Source organism: Thamnophis sirtalis, unplaced genomic scaffold (assembly GCF_051295495.1).
Source record: "Thamnophis sirtalis isolate CommonGarterSnake01/CBP01778 unplaced genomic scaffold, rThaSir2_p1.2 scaffold_2, whole genome shotgun sequence".
Classification (NCBI taxonomy): Eukaryota; Metazoa; Chordata; class Lepidosauria; order Squamata; family Natricidae; genus Thamnophis; species Thamnophis sirtalis.
Genome location: NW_028261382.1, coordinates 65,222,580 through 65,242,200, shown reverse-complemented (window position 1 = coordinate 65,242,200; position 19,621 = coordinate 65,222,580). Strand labels below are relative to the sequence as shown.

At 43.8% G+C, this 19,621-nt stretch overlaps 2 protein-coding genes across 2 annotated transcripts in view; both read right to left on the bottom strand.

The window, feature by feature from the left end:
- Window positions 1–9,147, bottom strand: part of DHX37 (DEAH-box helicase 37) — a 44,830-nt gene extending 35,683 nt beyond the window's left edge. The window contains exons 1-7 of the mRNA XM_087705819.1: window positions 9,004–9,147; window positions 7,698–7,867; window positions 7,464–7,576; window positions 6,452–6,770; window positions 4,131–4,279; window positions 2,628–2,720; window positions 1,496–1,592 (exon numbers count right to left, since the gene is read on the bottom strand). Coding sequence (XP_087561945.1) covers window positions 1,496–1,592; window positions 2,628–2,720; window positions 4,131–4,279; window positions 6,452–6,770; window positions 7,464–7,576; window positions 7,698–7,867; window positions 9,004–9,118 — 1,056 coding nt within the window. The 5' untranslated portion in view covers window positions 9,119–9,147. The remainder of the gene's footprint in view (window positions 1–1,495; window positions 1,593–2,627; window positions 2,721–4,130; window positions 4,280–6,451; window positions 6,771–7,463; window positions 7,577–7,697; window positions 7,868–9,003) is intronic.
- Window positions 9,148–10,244: 1,097 nt separating this feature from the next.
- On the bottom strand, window positions 10,245–19,566 carry BRI3BP (BRI3 binding protein). Its single transcript, XM_087705818.1, has 3 exons — window positions 19,317–19,566; window positions 16,663–16,765; window positions 10,245–14,394 (listed from the first exon to the last, which is right to left on the bottom strand). Exons 1-3 carry the CDS (start codon window positions 19,506–19,508, stop codon window positions 13,979–13,981), a joined length of 711 nt encoding a protein of 236 aa, XP_087561944.1. The 5' UTR covers window positions 19,509–19,566; the 3' UTR covers window positions 10,245–13,978.
- Between the last annotated feature and the right edge of the window lie 55 nt (window positions 19,567–19,621).

Here is a 19,621-nt window from a genome sequence, read left to right as displayed (position 1 = left end):
ATATCCAACACCCTAGAACAATGATGGCTAACCTTTTCCAAAGATGTGTCAAAACTGTGTGTGTGAGTTCCATCGCGCACGCCCACCCATCTGCGCAGGCGCGAGTGACCCCCGCAGGGGCGAGGGGAATTTTCACCTTCCCCAGGCTTGGGGAAGCCTGGGGAGGGCGAAAATAGTCTCCTCCGGAAGACCGAAAATCAGTTGGCCAATGTGTGCCGAAGCTGGCAAATATGACTTTTTGTGCCACCTGTGACATAGGTTCACCATCACGGCCCTAGAAAATAGACTCAAGATCCAGATGGATCTTGACAGATTTGAACACTGGGCCCGATCTAACAAAATGAAATTCAATGTAGAGAAAAGTAAAGTCCTACACTTAGGTAAGAAAAACCAAAGTACACATATAGACTGGGTGAAACCAGGCTTCATAGCAGTGACTGTGAGAGGGATCTTGGAGTCTTAGTGGACAACCAGCTAAAAATGAGCCAGCAGTGTGCGGCGGCAGCCAAAAAAGCCAATGCAATCCTAAATTGCATTAACAGAGGGATACAATCAAGATCAATGGAAGTACTAACACCACTCCATAAAGCCCTAGTAAGACCACACCTAGAGTACTTCATCCAGTTTTGTCACACTATTAAAAAGATGTTGAGACAAGCAAAATCAATGTGCGAAACTGGATTCACTTAATGGCAGTGTCATTCAGTTAACAACTGCAGTCATGTTTAACAATCATACTAAAAAGAAAAAAAAAAGGATGCAAAATTGGACGTGACTCACTTTTCAACCCCCTGGCTTAGCAATAGAAATTCTGACCCCAATTGTGGCCGTTAAGTTGAGGACTACTTGCAATACTATTGGGAATTTCAAGGCCTTTTAAGAAGGAACAGAAAGAAAGAAATCTCCTTCACTCTTTTGTTTCCTTACTGGGGAAGAAGCAGGAAGAAGAGATTATCTGACTCCCAAAAATCTCTTCTCGGACCAGCTAAAACAGAGATCTCCAGCCATTAAGACGCATGGACTTCAACTCTCAGAAATCCTGGTTGAGGAATTCTGAGAGTTGAAGGCCACAAGTCTTTAACTGGCTGAGGAATTCTGGGAGTTGAAGTCCACAAGTCTTAAGCTAGCTGAGGAATTCTGGGAGTTGAAGTCTACAAGTCTTAAACTGGCTGAGGAATTCTGGGAGTTGAAGTCTACAAGTCTTAAACTGTCTGTAGAATTCTAGGAGTTGAAGGCCACAAGTCTTAAGCTGTCTGAGGAATTCTAGGAGTTGAAGTCCACAAGTCTTAAGCTGTCTGAGGAATTCTGGGAGTTGAAGGCCACAAGTCTTAAGTTGTCTGAGGAATTCTGGGAGTTGAAGGCCACAAGTCTTAAAACATGCCGAGGTTAGAGAGCCCTGTGCTAAAGTGAGAAAATGTTCTGCATGTATGTGCATTCTCCTAAAAATCAATTTCCACCCCACATTTCAAAAGAGGAAAATGTAAAAAATCTTCACCTTCTGGATTTCTTTCAACAGCACACCATCCGTCATGAACTTCATTTTCGTCTCCTTCGTCACGTTCCCCTCATAACGGATTTGGTAGGAAATCACACTGGTACAGAGAATGTGGAAACCAGGTTGAGGTTGTCAGATTTCCCTCACAACACACAAAACTGAGATGATGCCATTTAAACCTATCTCGCTGGAAGTATTTAGGGCAAATGTAAATGGCAAATAAATGCTTAAAGAAGATTAGGTTCCTTATCTTGAAATACTTTCCGGTTTTATTTTGCTTACAGTCATTTCAAAACCTCAGAGAATGTGTTTGATTTGGGAGGAGGAGAGGGGAGGAGGAGGAGGAGGAGGAGGAGGAGGAGGAGGAGGAGGAGGAGGAGGAGAAAGAAGAAGAAGAAGAAGAAGAAGAAGAAGAAGAAGAAGAAGAAGAAGAAGAAGAAGAAGAAGAAGAAGAAGAAGAAGAAACAACAACCAAACTAGGGAACACGTTGAAACTCTGGCTCATAACTCTATGGAAATTGTTCTCAAAAGAACAGAGTAATAAACATTCAAAGCACAAGGTCCATCACATCACTTCCCAGCTATTTAAATTCCCTGAAAAATCTATCTCATATGGATAATTAAATCCTCAAATTGTTTCTAAAACTTAAGACAGGTGCAATATCCCTTAAACTTATATACCACTTCACAGTAGCATATAAGCTCTCTGTAAGCGGTTTAGAGTCAGCCTCTTGCCCCCAACAATCTGGCTCCTCATTTTACCCACCTCGGAATGATGGAAGGCTAAGTCAACCTTGAGCCAGTCAAGATCGAACTCTTGGGAGTGGGCAAAGTTATGGAAGGAAGGCAATAGCAATAGCCCTTACACTTATATGCCACTACCAGCCCTCTCTAAGCAGTTTACAGAGTCAGCCTCTTGCCCCCAACAATCTGGGTCCTCATTTTGCCCACCTCGGAAGGACAGAAGGCTGAATCAACCTTGAGCTGGTCAATTGAACTGATGGCAACTCGCAGTAACAGAAGTAGCCTGCAGTACTGCATTCTAAATACCATAACATGCTATGTTTCTATTTCAACAAAATTTCCGCCCTAATAATATCTGAAACTAGTATTGGAAAGAGGCCATTCTTACTGTTGAGATAAATTCATTTCTGCTGCAACTCGCTGAGACATAGATATCGCCGCTACACGCCGAGGTTCGGTAATCCCAATGATGCTGTCGGTACTACAAACAGAATTGAGGTGAGATTTTAATAAATTTGTTAAGAGCAGTTTCTTGATCGTGGCAACTTTACAATGTGTGGACTTCAACTCCCAGAATTCCCTAGCCGGCCGAGTGGACTTCTTTGCAAGATTCCATAGGTAGCATGGATGGACCAACTCCCAAGATTCTGGCTGAGGAATTCTGGGAGCTGAAATCCGTGCTGTCAGGCCTGCAGTTATATTCCTTTTTAGGATCTTTGGCCTGCCACACTCTCTATTATTTCATTATACTGTTTCATTAGTGTAGTAATTGGGAGGGAGAATAGAAAGGAGTAGAATTGTGGAATGTGTTGTCATTCTTTTCTAGAAGCCCAAGGTCATCTTTTGTCTACCCACCTCTGCACCTGACCGGAACCAGCTGGGTGGAGATGCCAGCATGGCTGAAGAAGATTGGACCATGTGTTGGATTTATGGGTGTGGGGATAAGATCATGAACTTTCAACTGGGTGGAATCCCAGGAAGCTTTTAGATTTGGGATTCCACAGATGTGCCAACATGTCTGTCTTATTAAATTGGAACTTTAAGGATAGCTCTGCCTTGGACTCTGATTTAATTCTGCATGATATTTGGAATGCTGACACGTGCATTGTAAAGTTGGCAAGCTTGAAAAAGAAACTGGTTTAAATTTATTATTTGTACCAGATAATAAAACCTTTGAAAACAAAGGTTTGAAGCCAAAATATGTGTGAGCTATTGTTAATTGATAGGTGGAAACTAATCAAGGAGAAAAGCAACCTGGAATTAAGGAGAAACTTCCTAACAGGGAGGAATATTAATAAGTGGAACAGAAGTTGCCGTCAGAAATTGTGGGTGTTCTGTCACTGGAGGTTTTTAAGAAGAGACTAGACAGCCACTTATCTGAAATGGTATAGGTTCTCCTGCTTCAGCAGGGGGCTGGACTAGAAGACCTTCAAGGTCCCTTCAAACTCTATCCTGATTCTGATTTTATTTCACTCTAGCAAGCAGAGAGAGGTATTTCTTGATTGATGACAACTGAGCCCAAAAGTTCGGCTGCTAAGCAAGACATTTGTTAAGTGAGTTTGCCTCCATTTTACCACCTTTCTTGCCCCCATTATTAAGTGGAGCACTGCAGTTGTGAAATTAGCAAAACGGTTGTTGAATGAATGTGGATTCCCCAATAGTTTTGCTTGTCAGAAGGTCGCAAAGGGGAACCACATGATCCCGGGACAGTCATAAATATGAGTCAGTTGCCAAGCGTCCAAATTTTGATCCTATGGCCGTAGGGAATGCTGCAAAGGTTATAAGTGAGGAAAAAAAGTGCTGTTGTAACTTTGTATGGTCACTAAATGGGCTGCTTTAAGTCGAGGACTACCTGTCCAAGGGGCTGCCTTAGAAGCCCCCAAATTCATACCTCGCGTAGCCTGCTTCGTAGAGGAATTGAGGCACTTGTGTGGTTTTCCCACAACCTGTTTCCCCGCATAGGATGATGATAGGATTCTCCCGCACGGCTTCCATTATCACCTGCTCTTCTCCCAGTATTGGAAGCTTCAACCTGGCTTCCTTTCACAACCAAGAGAAAGAGAGAATATTTATAAACAGAGTGGTAAGCCAAACTGTTAATTAAATTTCCACACACATCATTCTGGAGGTTTAATTACATTTCCACAGACATCCTGGAGTTTTAAAACCGCTTGTGGTTAATATTTCCACTCTTAAGAACTTCTTTCGTTGCAAGCTCCATGTCACTTCACATTCTCGGACCAGATGATTTCATTGCTTTTGGTTTAGCACCTGAGATGATTTAGAAATATATATAAACTAGCGCTATAAAGATGAAAATAAAGGTTCCCTCGTACATGTGTTAGTTGTTCCTGACTCTAGGGGGCTCATCTCTATTTCAAAGCCGAAGAGCCAGCACTGTCTGAAGACGTCTCCATGGTCGTGTGGCCTGCATGACTCAACCCCGAAAGTGCACGGAATGCTGTTTCCTTCCCACCAAAGGTGGTCCCTATTTTTCTACTTGCATTTTTTACGTGCTTTCGGACTGCTAGGTTGGCTGAAGCTGGGACAAGTAACGAGAGCTCACTCTGTTACGTGGCCCTAGGGATTTGAACTGCCAAACATATATATATGGCAGGGCAGATTTTTTTAGCCAAGACCCTCATCTCCAGAACCAAATACCTAGCCGACAAAGATCACCTGAAAACTGAATTACAGACTCTCACAACCGTATTAATCTCCAACGGATTCCAAAGAAAAGCAATTACCAACCTAATCCAAAATGAGACACTCCCCAAGAACAGAGACACAGAACAGGACAATGGCAATGCTCTCTTCAAAGGCACCACAGATAAAATCAGCAAAATTCTCCACAAGCACAATATCACGACAGCCTTCAGCACTGACCAAAAAATAGCCAACATCTTAAGAGACCCCAAAAACAAGATCCAGCTAGAAAACCAAGGAGTACGAAATACCATGCAAAATCTGCCCTGCAGCATACATAGGACAAACGAACAGGAGAATAAATGCACGCATTGCAGAACACAAGAACACAGTCAGAAAAAAGAAAAAACTTCCTCCCTTTCCCAGCACCTTAAAGCTACAGGACATGAAATTAATTTTGAAGGAAACCAGGTTAATCTCCAAAACAGAACACTTCAACAAGAGAATAATTATGGAAGCTATCGAAATAGAGAAATACCCCCACAACATGAATAAACGTGACGATACCTCCTGCCTACCAGACATCTGGAAACCAGCACTAGTCAACAAACGGGCCCCACCTACCGCCCAGGCCATTACAACACGAAACAACAATAGACACACAGCCAGCACCAATCATGATACAACCACACAGCCAATCAATCCACTTACTGAAACAAAGCCAGCACTCCACACACCCCCACCAAGATTTATAGAAAGACGGCAGCTCCGATAACACTTTAAGCCCAAAACCCAGCCTGAAGATGCCTGGGCCCAACGTTTGGGAAGCCAGGCTCTGCCTGTCACAAGCCAGGACAAAAGGTGAGCGATGGAGGAGTAACCTTGGTCCAGCTGGGCCGGCTGGGAGCACGTCGTAAGGGCCCCTTTTCCAGGCTTACAGGAGAAGACAGTCAACGGTTTGGAGGGCTCTACGCCCCAACGGCAGATAAAGCGGCAGAGCCATCTTCTAGGAGAAGGGAAACTCGGATTACAAACCGCCAACACCTTGTGGCTACATCTACTACTGGAAAAGGCTTCAGAAGTCCACCTCGAGGCAAAATCCGGAGCCGGAGTCCCGGAAGCAGTTTGTGACTGTATACAACCATGTTCTGGTAACTCCTGCAACACAGCTGGAACCAATCGTATCAGCTCTGCTGTTCCATTGGACTATTTCTGCCACGTGGAGAGTGGGGGATCTGCTGCTTGGGTACCATAGTCTTTTGAGAATGATGGATGCCAATGCAAAGTATGTGTGTGTGTATATGAGAGAGAGAGATCTGATGATGTATCATATAAAAGCGCAGGTGCTAGCTATACCGCTATATGTGTGTGTGTGTGTATGTATGTATAATGTGTGTGTATATATATAATATGCATGTATGTGTGGTGTGTGTGTATAAATGTATGTATACATACATACGTATACATTTATACACACACACACACACAAATCAGCTCAAATTTGCTTCATTAGCTAACTTGATTGAGGCATGAGAACATTCTCTAGGGACTGGATTCAAAACTGACCTGGATCTCAGGGGATCGATCCACTGGAACAAACACTGCAGGTTCAGATGTGGGTTTAGAAGTTGTGTTTCTTTGCTCAGGAGGTTTATCAAGTCCTTTGGCTAAAAGGAGTGGAGATTTGGGGGCCTTTCCAGATTCTGTCTCGGTGGTGGTGGTAGAGGCAGCTTCTGGGAGTGCCTTGTCAACCTGTTCTTCCTTCTCAGACTCCTCCTCCTCTTCTACCTCTTCCTCCTCCAACTCAAGTCTGCCTCTTTTCCTATTGGCACCTCCAATGCTTTTGATTTTCTTCGACCAGCCGACACTTGCTTCCTGGACTGACCTGAAACACCAAGGAACATGAGATGCTCTTTGCCCAAAACATTTGAAAAGAAGTTCAGGTGTTTTGACCGAGGCTTCCCCAGCAGCACAAAGCCAAGTCCTCGTCCTGATAAACCCCTTTTATTTAATTGACAGTGAATTCCTCTCCAGCAAAGGCTTTCTTCTCCCACAGTCTTTCAAGAGAGTTCCCAATTACCGACCTTTATCAGGTTTGGAGAGTGGCCAGGCCGGTATCTTTCAGACGCCACAAAACTTGGCAAGCAAGCAGGAAGTAACTAATTGTCTCCTGCAAACTCCACTCCCCTTTCGCTCCTCTTTTATTTCCCATGGGAGGGGCTATTCATCCTCCATCTGTGGCCTTACTCCCAAGTCGACCCCTGTTCTTTAGCTGTTCCTTTCGTCTGGCAAATCTGCGCATGCGCACACTGGGAACAGGCTCCAGCTGTTCTTCTGCTTCACTGAAGTCTGACTCCAAAGGCAGCTGATAACTGTCAGATGGGCCTGGCCTCCTCTCTGCCTACGACACAGAGCCATCAGAGCCTTCCCCAGACTCCAGGACTGCCCCATGTTCCTCCCTAACCTCCTCACTGTCCAAATCTGGGCCACAACACCTTCTAGCACTGGGTCATGAAACGTCTGCAAGAAACCCACCAAGTTCAGAAAGCGCCAGGGACCCCCCAATTCCTTATCTTACCTTTTCGCCTGGAACATCCGTTTTCCTGTTCCAAGCTTGGACGTGGTATAGAGAAGCTTCATTTCGGCTTCAGGCACCTGGACTTCGCTCAGCTTTTTCAGCAATTCCGCTCGCTAGAAATTCAAACCCAACCCAACAGAACAAAACCATGTGAGAAAGAGGGTGACGTCTCCTGCCTCCCTGTGTCACCCTATTCAATCAAGCGTGGAGTATTCCTAAAATCAAACCGCCCACCTTTTCCTTCTTGGCTTTTTGTTCCAAAACCTTTTGCAAATTCTTCTTCTGCTTCTTTGTCAGGGGTTTCTTTCCTGGACTTTTAAGGCAGGTTGCTGGTTTTTCCTGGGTTTTTCGAGACGGAAGGACAAGGGCGTTGCTCCCATCCACTCCTTTCAAGATGGTTTCATCTAGTCAGGGTGGGAGAAAGACAAAGATGAGCTCACCAGGTCAAATTGCAACCCTATTTGGCTACTCCACCTCCATGCGCGTTCACTCTGAAATAAGTCCCATGAACTCAAAGGCAAAAATAGCAACAATAGTTAACAGATGTCTTGGGTGCAATCCCAAAATAGTTAGGAACATCACTTGACAATCATTCAGCATTGACAAAATCCCCATTAGTCGAATAGAAGAACAGAGTTGGAAGGTACCTTGAAGGTCTTCTAGTCCAACCCACTGCTCAAACAGGAAACCCTATGCCATTTCAGACAAATGGTTGTCAAATCTCTTTAAAATTTCCAGTGTTGGAGAAATTACAACTTCTGGAGGTAAGTTGTTCCACTGATTAATTGTTCTAACTGTCAGTAAATGTATCCTTAGTTCTAAGTTACTTCTCTCCTTGATTAGTTGCCACACATTGCTTCTTGTCCTGCCCTCAAGGAGCTTTGGAGAATAGCTTGACTCCCTCTTCTTTCTGGCAACCCCTGAGATATCGGAACACTGCTATCATGTCTCCCCTAGTCCTTCTTTTCATAAGACATACCCAGAAACCTTTCTTTATATGTTTTAACCCCCCCCCCGTCCCCTCATCATCCTGGTTGCTCTTCTCTGCCCTTTTTCTAGAATCTCAATATCATTTTTATAGCATGGTGATCAAAACTGGATGCAATATTTTGGGTGTGGTCTTACTAAGGCTTTATAGAGTGGTATTAGTATCTCTCTTGATCTTGATTGTAGACCCCTGTTAATGCAATTTAGGATTGCATTGGCTTTATTGGGTGCTGCTGCTGCACACTTCTGGCTCATGTTTAGCTGGTTGTCCACTAAGACTCCAAGATCCCTCTCACAGTCATTGATAAGCCTGGCTTCACCCAGTCTATATATGTTCTTTTGGTTTTTCTTGCCTGAGTGTAGGACTTTACTTTTCTCTACATTGAATTTTTACATTGATCTTTGGGGCCTGCCCTTTCCCCCTCCTTCCCTCTCCCAGTTTAGCCTACCTCGCAAGGCTGTTGTTACAAGGCAAAAAGGAGGCGGGAATCCCAGGTGGGCATTGAGTTCTGTATCAAAAAGGTGAGTTTAAAAATATAAAAATAGTATTCACCTCCCAGTTCCAGCTGCACAGGCTCCTGGGGAGCGGCAGCCCCTCTCCTGGGCGATCCTGGCAGCCGCGCCCGCCAATTGCGCTTCTTTTCCGCCTTCCCCATAGAGGCGCGCATCAACACAACCTCTCCAGCCCACGTGGATCCCCGGGAAGCAAACACTTCCGCCTTCTGACGTCTCGTCTCGCGAGAACTCGCTCGCCCCCAACCCAGGGCTCCGACTCTATGGTACTTTTAAAAGAAGTCCGTTCGAAGGAAGAGGAGGAGCTTGCGGGGCTCCCGCGAGCGAGTGGGAGGCAAAACGCGGCGGGAAATCCAGTCATAGCGGAACGGGACGAGCAGGGCGATGCTGCTAACCCATGAGGCTGAAACTCTGGTTTATTTTAGTTAAAATTAACTGGTGGTTTGTTTTAATTAAGGTTATTAATTAATAAAAGCAAAGCACCTTGTTTGCAACAAAATCAGGATTCCGCATTCAGGGTTCAGTAAAAAAAACATTTTCCCATCAACCCCAGATGATAAATCAGTAAAAAGTTTATTGGGTTTTTTTTTTCTTTTTGCATGGAAGTGTGAATGAAATCTGCACCCCACAAACTCAGGATGCCATTTCCTTGTGTAAATTGATCGTGTGTTGTGTCTGTGTAGAGCAGGGGTGTTCAAACTTGGGAACTTTTAAGACTTGTAGACTTAAACTCCCAGAATTCCCCAGCCAAGCTGGCTGGGGAATTCTGGAAGTTTAAGTCCATAAGTCTTAAAGTTCCCAAGTTTGGACACCCCTGGTGTAGAGGGAGAAAGGGAGGGAGAGAGAAAGGGAGAGGAGAGGAAAAAGAAATAGAAAGAAAGGGAGAGAAAAAGAAAGGGAGAGAAAGAAGGAGGGAGAGAGAAAAAGTAAGAGGAGAGAGGGGGAAAGAGGAAAAGAAAGACAGAAAGGGCAGGGGAGAGATGTGACTAGTCGTAGATCCAGCAATTATGAAGATTCGTATGGAGGACATATGGCTATGAGTTCAATCCTAGGTAGAGGCAGATATTTCTCTCACTGGGCACAATGAGAATATATCTGCTGAACAAAACTCCGCATTGGCGACAGGAAGGGCATCCGGCCATTAAAACACTCTGCTAGCTATATTCAGTTGCCCAGACTGCAGCCCACAAGGGATTATGGGGTCGGATAGATAGATGATAGATAGATGGATAGATGGATGAGAGAGGGAGAGAGCACACAATAAAGATACCACTGCAAAAGTTACAGTAAACATTTAAGATTTATTTGGTCACCACACCCTAATTCAGTTGTGACATCAGTCTACAAACGATTCACTATGTAGAAGTACATAGGTCTTGATGGTCAAATAATAAATAAAGGTGTGGACGAATGTTTCCTCCAAATCTTCACAGTTATTCAACAGCATCATTCATAGAACTAAGGTTTTATTAAGATCATTGATTAAAAGGAGGCCCATGACATTTCCTTCTCACCAAAATCATCTCTTTTTCCTTAAACAAAACACATAATTTTGCCATACAGACTTTTTTTTTTAAAAAAACTTAATACTTAGGAGATCAAATGTCCAGGTAGGATAATCAATCACTATACTCAGTGCAGATAAACAGTTAGGATCCAGGGATATATCTATATCTAGATATCTAGATACTATATATTTCTGCTTTTACAACAGGACATTTTTAAACATGGCACTTGGCAACAAGGATCCCGGGAATCAAGGAAGCAGTTTTAAGTTTCATGCAAAATGTAAGAAAGATTAAAGATCTTTAAAATAAGTAGAAGATAAGAGAAGCCAGTTAAGATAGAATCTTAGCTGCAAAATACAAATTAACAGGCAAGAAAACACATTTCACCTTCATCAACAGAAAAAATATATATAACCTACAGCCAACAAATAAAGATAGCTCACAAAAAAATATCCAACCCAATTATATCCCAAAAGGCAAAAGTATGACATTATCTTAGCACACATTTGCACACAATATTCCAAAACCTAAGACAACTTAAAAAAACAACAACATTAAATTCAGTAGTTCTGCTCTATTTCTTGTTCAGGCTGACGTGCCTCAATTGATCACAATAATTGCACAGATGATTCACCACAAATGTCTCACACGACACTCTGATTTTAACACAAGACTGGAATTTTCGGTTGGGGAAAAAAATTCCCTTGAGCTGCCATCATTGTAATATCCCCGTAAGATTGGGGTTTATTAAGTTGTTTTGAATGATTAGAAAAATTAAAGTCGGTCTATTTATTGAACCAAAACCATCCTACTAACGTAAAAATCTTGGCAAAGTAAAATTTTTAGCACGCCTAATATCTTTGTACAAAAGAGGATTAGCTTTGTATATTCTTGCATTATTTAAGGAATGCAAAGCCTGCTTGCTTTCTCAAGCCTGCTTTGGCATCTAAGTATTTTGCTTCCAATAGTATCCTCATGGGTAATTCTAACCAGAATTATACCGAGGAGGATCTGAATGACAATCCAAGTTAGAATTAACCAAGATCGGCTGACCTTGCAACAAAGGGAAAAAATAATTATTTGCAGAGGTTGTAACAGTAAGCTGGCACGCATTGCAAACCTGTTTTTCCAAACTGTTAGGAATTAACAACAGTAAAAATCCAATCTTAATTCAGGCTGGGGGGAAAACATCTAGTATCAATTTGAAAATGGATGTAAGGTTTGTAAGAAAGGAATCGCAGCTGGTTAGTTTGAACATTTCACCTCTGCTTTCCTGAATGACAAATCAAATTAAAAACTTTACTATTGCCCTTGGCCAACCACAGCCATCCATAATTAACTGCAATGCTTAATTCTTCTCCCTGAACCTATATATTGAATAAATAGGCTACCAACACCCGTTTTCTACAAAGCAGGGTATTTTCTAGGCCTCTAGATGAGCAAAGGTGAAAAAATACCTTGATGGTACTAGCCACAAGAGAAGTGAACAGTAACAAGAAGAAAAATAAATCAGAAAAAATCCACCCACATTTGTATTTTTAATAGAATAAGGGGGGGGGGATAACTTAAGGTCATCTTCACTTTCAAAATTCTGCAAGGAAATGACAAGAAGAGTCTACTTCAAGTACAATAATTTGTGCTCCTGTTTATTTTACTTAGCCAAATCTGCACCAAGGCAGCGGGGGCAATATATATCTCTATATCTCTATTCTTTTTTCAACTGTGGCCTTATACCAAACAAAATGCTGTGTATATCAAATCTATTTATACATATACATCTATATATTTTTCTAATTCCTGCATTGCCACTACGGGAAGCTGATTTAAAGGAGGGAGTTCATTTTAACCAACGTTCTCTCAATTCCAAGTTGCCCTTTCTTATTCTGCAAGATCGCAAATCTTTATTCTTTTATTTGGAGAATTAGATCGCGGAAGAAAAATGGTGGTTTTGTGTTTGCCTTCATTTGGGAATGATTAGGACTCAGTGGCAACCTTCAAAAAATGTTGGGTTTTTTCTGGAAGGAAGGAGACACCAACTCACAAGAGTCTATAATGTCCTTTAGGTCAGAACAGATACACACACACACACACACATCGTCATCCAGGCAAAGGGGGATCACAAGGTCAGGAGATGCTATCTATTCCCACAGCTTCCAGTTTTCCCAGGAAAATGACTGACAGTGGAATAGGTCTTCAAGCCAAAGAGTAACGTGTTTTTTGAGGTTAGAAACACGTGGGGAAAAATGTTAATTCTTTGGTGGTTTACTACTTTGCGGGTACCATTTACACCAGGAACCTCAAATGGTCACTCGGGCAATTTTTTTTAATGGCAAACCAAATTAGCCACTCCATTTTTTTAAGGACTGAACACAATAGTCTCCTCCGTATTAGCTAAGAAAAAAAAAAGATTTTGGATAGATGAAGCACAGATCCTTCTGAAGTTGACGGTTTTATGGAATTTATTGCCACGTTAATCCTGAGAAAGATTCCCGTATCCCACTTTTTTCTTCTTCTTTTTTTGCAATCCTTTTTTAATCTGTCGCCGATTGTGACTGCGGCGTTTTAAAAATGAGTTGAGCTGAGTTTGCTTGGGGTTTATTTCTACTTTTCTCTCTTTTTTCAGGCAACACATAATTTCGATAGAAATGTAACTTCTATTCCGAAAACACACCAGGCTGTTCTCCACAGATATTATCTGACTGACACTCCCTCAAGGTCTTTTGCTTAAGTTGTGCCAAGGAAGAAGAGCCAACGTGGGCAGCCAGAAGATTTTAGCAGGAGAGGTTTGGGAGAAGGGGGCTCAACCATTTATAGGAAGCTGGACTGTGTGTGTGTGTTTGTGTGTAGGCTAAAGAAAGGGCCTGTTTTTAGTAAAACTGATAGGAGGAGGGAAAAAATACAGAAGCAGTTTTGATGCTTCTCGTCGATATCCGAAGGACGCAACCTCTTCCTTTCAAAATTCAGGGTGAACCCTATTTGGATCTGACTCAAATAATTTATTTTTTCCTTCGCAATTATATGAAAAAGACAAATTGAGGCATAACATGAAATGATCACTGAAGGCAAGATGGAAAAAAGAAAGAAAGGAAAACCGATCCTCACGACTGTTCCTCTAGAGCTGAATTCTTCGTGCTTCCTTCCTTCTTTCCGAAGGTGAAATCGGTGACCGGTTTATAGATAATTTTCTTGTCTGAAACCAACGACTCCATCAGCCTTCATCAAATCCCTCCCTCCCTCTTATTTTTTTTCTTTTTCTTTTTTTCTTTTTATATAAAAGATGTTTCAAATGCTTGGAAAACAGCAGATAAAATTCTACTCATGGGCGAACATGTCTGAACGTACAGCTAATCTATTTTATGAGTTCATTTGTGTTTTCGTTCGGGGTACGGACGGACAAGATACACGCGAAGACTAACGGCTGGATGGTGCACATCTCCTTTACCCCAAAGTCTGCCTCGCCATGGACGAGACAATCGCCTGTCTCCTGCAGGAAGGGTGATGTTCCTGTTAGTCACCTCCTCGGTCCAGGTTCTCGATCACGCGAGACAGGCGGATGTTCAGAAGCCTGATCTGGCTGTCGAGGTGGTCGATCTTCTCCTCCAAAGTGTTGTGACTATTCTTCCGCCAGTAGAAGCTGACGGGGCCCGTCATGAAGTAGACAGCAACCACGAAGCAGAGGGGAAGGACGGCATGCTCGGGCTCGCTCTCATATTTCTGCAGGATGTAGACGCAGGAAAGAGCAAAGAGGACGATTCGGATGATCCAGAAGAAACGCCCACATAGGATGTGCAAGAGATAGAAGAAGAATCCGAGGAGAAGAGACACAAACCAATAAGCCAACAAGATGGCGCCGATCAGCAACAGGGCCCGAGCGGGATTGTTGGCGAGGGAGGTGTGGCTGAAATAATGGGTCAAGTTGGATCCTGGGGGGAAAAAAACAAAGCAGAAAACGTCAATGCTCACTCAGCCAAGAAAACAAGCATCATTGATAAATGAAAAAAAAATCATCAGATTTTACGGCTGCATTATAGGTAGAGGTGGAGCTCTCGCCTCACAATCAGGAGGCTGTGAATTCGATCCTAGGTAGAGGCAGATATTTCTCTCTCTGGGCACACTGAGAATAGTATCTGCTGAACAAAACTCTGCATTGGTGACAGGAAGGGCATCTGGCCATTAAAACACTCTGCTAGCTGCATTCAGTTGGCCAGACTCCACCCGGCAAGGGATTATGGGGTCGTTAAAAGACGACAGCAACGATGTTATATGTAGTCTTTAATGTGAGCAGAGTTGTGGCCTAGAGGTGGAGCTCTCGCCTCACAATTAAGAGGTTGTGAGTTTAGTTCTAGGGAGCAGCAGATATTTCTCTCTCTGGGCACCATGAGTAAAAATTGTCTGCTGTGAGCACCGTGTAGGTGTCAGGAAGGGCATCAGGACTGTAAATGCTCAGCTCCATTCAGTCACCCTGATTCCACCCTGATGCAAGGGATTAACAGGGTCGTTAAAAGAAAAGAAAACAGGTAGTCCTCAATGTACAACCATTTGTTTAGCGACTGTTTGAAATTACATGGCCCTGAAAATGCGACTCACAAGCAGTCCTCGTATTAATGACCGTCACAGAATCCTCAGCTCAAAAAATGGGTGCTTGGTAATGGTCATTAATTTATCCCAGCGTCCTCGGAGGTCATGTGGTTGCTATTTGTGACCTTCTCAGTTGCCTTCCAACAAGCAAAGTCAAGGGGGGAAAGCCGAATTCACTTTACGACCAACAGGATTTACTTAACAACCGCACTGATTTGCTTTACCGCAGCGGAAAAGACCGTCAAACCAGGCACGAGTCACTTCAGAAGGGCCTCGATTAGCAATGGAAATTTGGGTGGGTCCCAATTGTGGTCATAAGTCGAGGACTACCTGGGAACAACCCCCTGCAAACTCCTTCAATATGCAGCTGTTGACTATCATCTTGCTTGACTTCATGGTGTTAACAACCAGGCGTGGTGAAGTTGAGTTTTCTAAGAACTAATGAAACTCAACCTCAAACCTAATCCATTAACTATAAAATATTTGTTTTAAATAACCTTCCTTTGTAAGCAAGGGACCCTTCGCAAATTATTATTTTCCTTATTCAATGGAGGTGAAATGGAGTTGCTCCATTTGTAATAGGCCTACTAGATTCTGGAACAGCTGCCTCCCATCCGGTAAACTCGCAAGATTCATTTGTATTGCCATCTACATGTACACATCCAAACTAGACTATGTTGCTTCTCCATGTCATATGTGTGGGTATATGCATACTTTTGTATTTATTTTGTCACGTTTATATAGTGCATATTAGACGTGGAGATCCTTTGAGAGCTGTGTGCAATGAAATTTCATTTTAATGTATGCCAATCAGTGGACATTAATTAGATTAACAGAGTTGGAAGGGACCTTGTAGGTCATCTAGTCAAGCAGGAGACCCTACACCATTTCTGACAGATGGCAGTCCAGTCTCTTCTTGAAAGCCTCCAGGGATGAAGCTCCCACAACTTCTGAAGGCAACTTCTGTTTCATGGGTTGATTGTTCTCACTGTCAGGAAATTCCTCCTTATTTCTAGGTTGAATCTCTCCTTGATCAGTTTCCATCCATTATTCCTTGTCTGGCCTTCAGGTGCTTTGGAAAATAGCCTGACCACCCCCTCCTCTCTGTGGCAGCTCCTCAAATATTGGAAGGCTTCTATCCTGTCTCCCCTGGTCCTTCTCTTCTCCAGACTAGCCATTCCCAGTTCCTGTAACTGTTCATCCTATGTTTGAGCCTCCAGTCTCCTCATCATCCTGGTTGCTCTTCTCTGCACTTTTTCTAGAGTCTCAACATCTTTTTTATAGTGTGGTGAACAAAACCGGAGGCAGTACTCTAAGTGTGGCCTTACTAAAGCTTTATGGAGTGGTATTTTACCTCTCTTGATCTTGATCTTATCCCTCTGTTAATGCAATTTAGGATTGCATTGGCTTTTTTGGCTGCCACTGCACACTGCTGGCTCATATTTAGCTGGCTGTACCCTAAGACTCTAAGATCCCTCTCATTCAAAGTGGCAATAAAGTTGTAAGTTCTCAGGTGGGTGACACATAAATTTAATAATCAAATAAAAAGAAATAAAATCTAAGTAAGCCCAGGGAACACGAGAACTGCCCCAACTACTATTTTGCCCACCTACCATCAATTCCGAGGACATCTAGAAGATCTGTCCATATTCTCCAGAACGTATCTACTAGAACATCGACTCCGTAGACAAATCTCTCCGTTAGTCTGGAGAAAAACTGGAAAGGCAAAACATAAAAGACCCTTTTCACCCTCTAAAATGTGAAGGGCTTCATAGGAAAGCAATCCATTCTTCTTAAAGCAGGGGTCTCCAACTATGGAGGCTTTTAAGGCTTGTGGACTTCAACTCCCAGAATTCCTCAGCCAGCCAGGGGTCTACCCATAGATTGGACTTGCCTCGCCCCCACAATTGAAAGAGACAGTGACCAAAGGACGCCACGGAGAAGGTACGTATTTTATGAATCATATCCTGGATTTTGAACCCATACTTACGGACCCAGGGAGAAGTTCCTGCCATGTGCTCTCAACAGCTGAGGCACTGTGAAACAGCAAAGAAACGATTTCCAGGAAGGAAAAAAAAAAAAAGATCTGGGAAAGCATTTTTGGCCAATGAAGATTAAGCAGAAAAAGATCCCTTGAATTCTCTAGTCTACCTTTGGTTTTGGGTGGTCTTCCAAAGGGAAGGAAAAGTGCCCGCAGTCTCGGGTGCAAGAGAGAATATGGACGGGCCAGGAAGGAAAATCAAGGAAACTAAGCCTTCCTTCATACAACCATAACTACCTTCTTCTCGACCCTGAATTCTTCCTCCTGCCAGAATGTAGTCTAAGGATCTCCTCATGACACTTACTGGGTAATATTATTGATTAATCTCCCCTCTTAATGGGTCCTCCTGGTTTTTTAGCAGCCTTGAGCGACTTATTACACACCATCAAGGATGAAAGAAAGTATTAATATCTAAGTATATGTTCAAGAATGAGATATTGAAGGAAAAAAATAGTTAGGATATGATAATGAAGAATAGGAAAGAATAAGTGTAAAATTACAACAGGGTGTGCGGGAATATTATACCGGAAATACACCAGTTCAGAGCTGAAAAGAGATAAGCACAACAACAGAAAAGGAAAGAAAGGAGGAGAGAGGAAAGGGGAGAGACGGAAGAAAGGAAAGGAGAGGAAGGAGGGAAGGGATAGAAAGAGAAGGAGAGGGTAGGAGTGGGAAAAGGAAGAGAGGAGTAGGGAAGAGGTAAAGGAAGTAGGAAAAGGAAAGGAGAAGAGGAAGGAAGAAAGAGAAGGGAGGGAGAGTGAAAAGAAAAAAAATATGGTGGCGACAATACAAATTAGGTATATGGGATGGTTAGAAAAGCAACACCATATATTTTAACTTTTTATATGGAAAAACAAACATGTAAAAATGATAAAGATAAATAAGAATGTGAAGATATACCTGTAAACTGTATGTATGTATGTATGTATGTATGTATGTATGTATGTATGTATGTATGTATAAAAATTAAAAACTTTCTATTAAAAAAAAGGATGAAGGAGCAGCACATCTTCTCCCATTTCTCCTATGCGTTTCCCATCGTCATCTTCCCAGTAGGCACCTCAACTGGGCCAACCAGAGCACCGAACACCATGCTGACCACATTCACTTTCATGGCTAACCCCACCATCGTCAGCTCAACTTTCCAGTAGGCACCCCAAGTGGGCCAACCAAGACACTGAATATCTCCAGTTATCTCCATCACTTTCCAGCAGACTCATCCCCAACCTTCTCACCGTCCTGCTCCTCATCACCACCAACCTAACCATCATCACTAACACCACCCGCGAAAGAGATTGATGGTTACCTTGTGGGCCCCCAACTGAGTCAACTCAACATCTGTGGAGGTTCTCAGTCATTCAGGTCATGGTTGTCCCAAAGGTGCTTTTTTTTAGCTATACAATTTGTGATGAAGACCCTTTCAATGGTGTGGGAGTAGGAATGGATTTTCAGAAGAAAAATTGCAGACTACAGGAACCATTTTCACCACTCAGGTGACCCTGAAGACACAGAGAAACCTCCAAGCGACCTCAATGACTCTCTAAAAGGATGCAAATGAGTGTCTGCAAGGAGAATAAATCCTTCCATTCCCCACCATTCAAGTCAGAGCTGAAGAAGCTTCTAGGTCGGATGAGAAGCGAAACATCTTCAAAAGAAAAAACAAGAGAGTCCAGTTGCCTCCTGAAAAAAAAGCACCTTTGGGGCAGGATACCCAACACCTCTGGTCTAACCGACTGGAGGAACACGTACCATGCTTACTTCCCAAGAAGAGACCCCACCCCCATCATCCCCATCCTCTCCCCACCTTCAGATCACCTTGTGGACATCCCCCTGAGTCAACTAGGACCCTCAACCTCTTTGGTCATCCTCACCACCATGACCATGTTCACTTCTCAGAAGCCATCATCATCATCACTATCATCATGCCCAGCATTGTGCCCTCAAGTCACCTTGTGGGGTCACCCTACCGGCTCAACCAGGAAACCCACCTCCACACAACATCTTTGCCCATCTCCATCATCCCAACCAGGTCACCCTCTCCAGCAGGCACCCAAGTGGGTCAGCCAGGACCTTCCCAATCTCCCTCCTGGCCACCCACGCCAAAGTCGGAAACCGCTTCTGCACTCCTCCCCTACCAGACCAGACCCCCTACCACCCCAGACCCCTCCTCTTTCCCTCCCCCTTTCCCCTCCCCTCTTTGCCCGGGACCCTCCGGGCGCCGCTTACCTTCTGCAGTGCGCGCACGTTCTCCTCGCCCAGGAGGCCGCTGGCGCCCTGGTAAACGCCGTTGGCCGCCCTCCGGAGGCTGTTTTGCTTGTCGGCGCCCCGGGACCCCCGCGCTCCCCGCGCCCCCGGCCCGGACAGCAGCAGCAGCAGCAGCAGCAGCAGCGCGCCCCGCGTCCCGCTCCGGCTCGCCATGGCGCTCCTGGGTAGCTGGTGCGCTCCAGCCGAGCGCGCTCGGCTCGGCTCGGCTCTCTTGGCTGGCGGGTTTCCCCCGCTTTTCCCCGCCCAGCCTCGGCTTGGCCGCTCTC

Bases quoted from the DNA above. Each gene is read 5' to 3' on its own strand.
- BRI3BP (XM_087705818.1), bottom strand. From the start codon at position 19,508: ATGGCGAGCCGGAGCGGGACGCGGGGCGCGCTGCTGCTGCTGCTGCTG. The intron at 16,766-19,316 runs GTAAGCGGCGCC...TTGCCTTTCCAG, and splicing joins ACGTGCGCGCACTGCAGAAG to TTTTTCTCCAGACTAACGGA. The intron at 14,395-16,662 runs GTAGGTGGGCAA...TTTTCCCCCCAG, and splicing joins AGATGTCCTCGGAATTGATG to GATCCAACTTGACCCATTAT.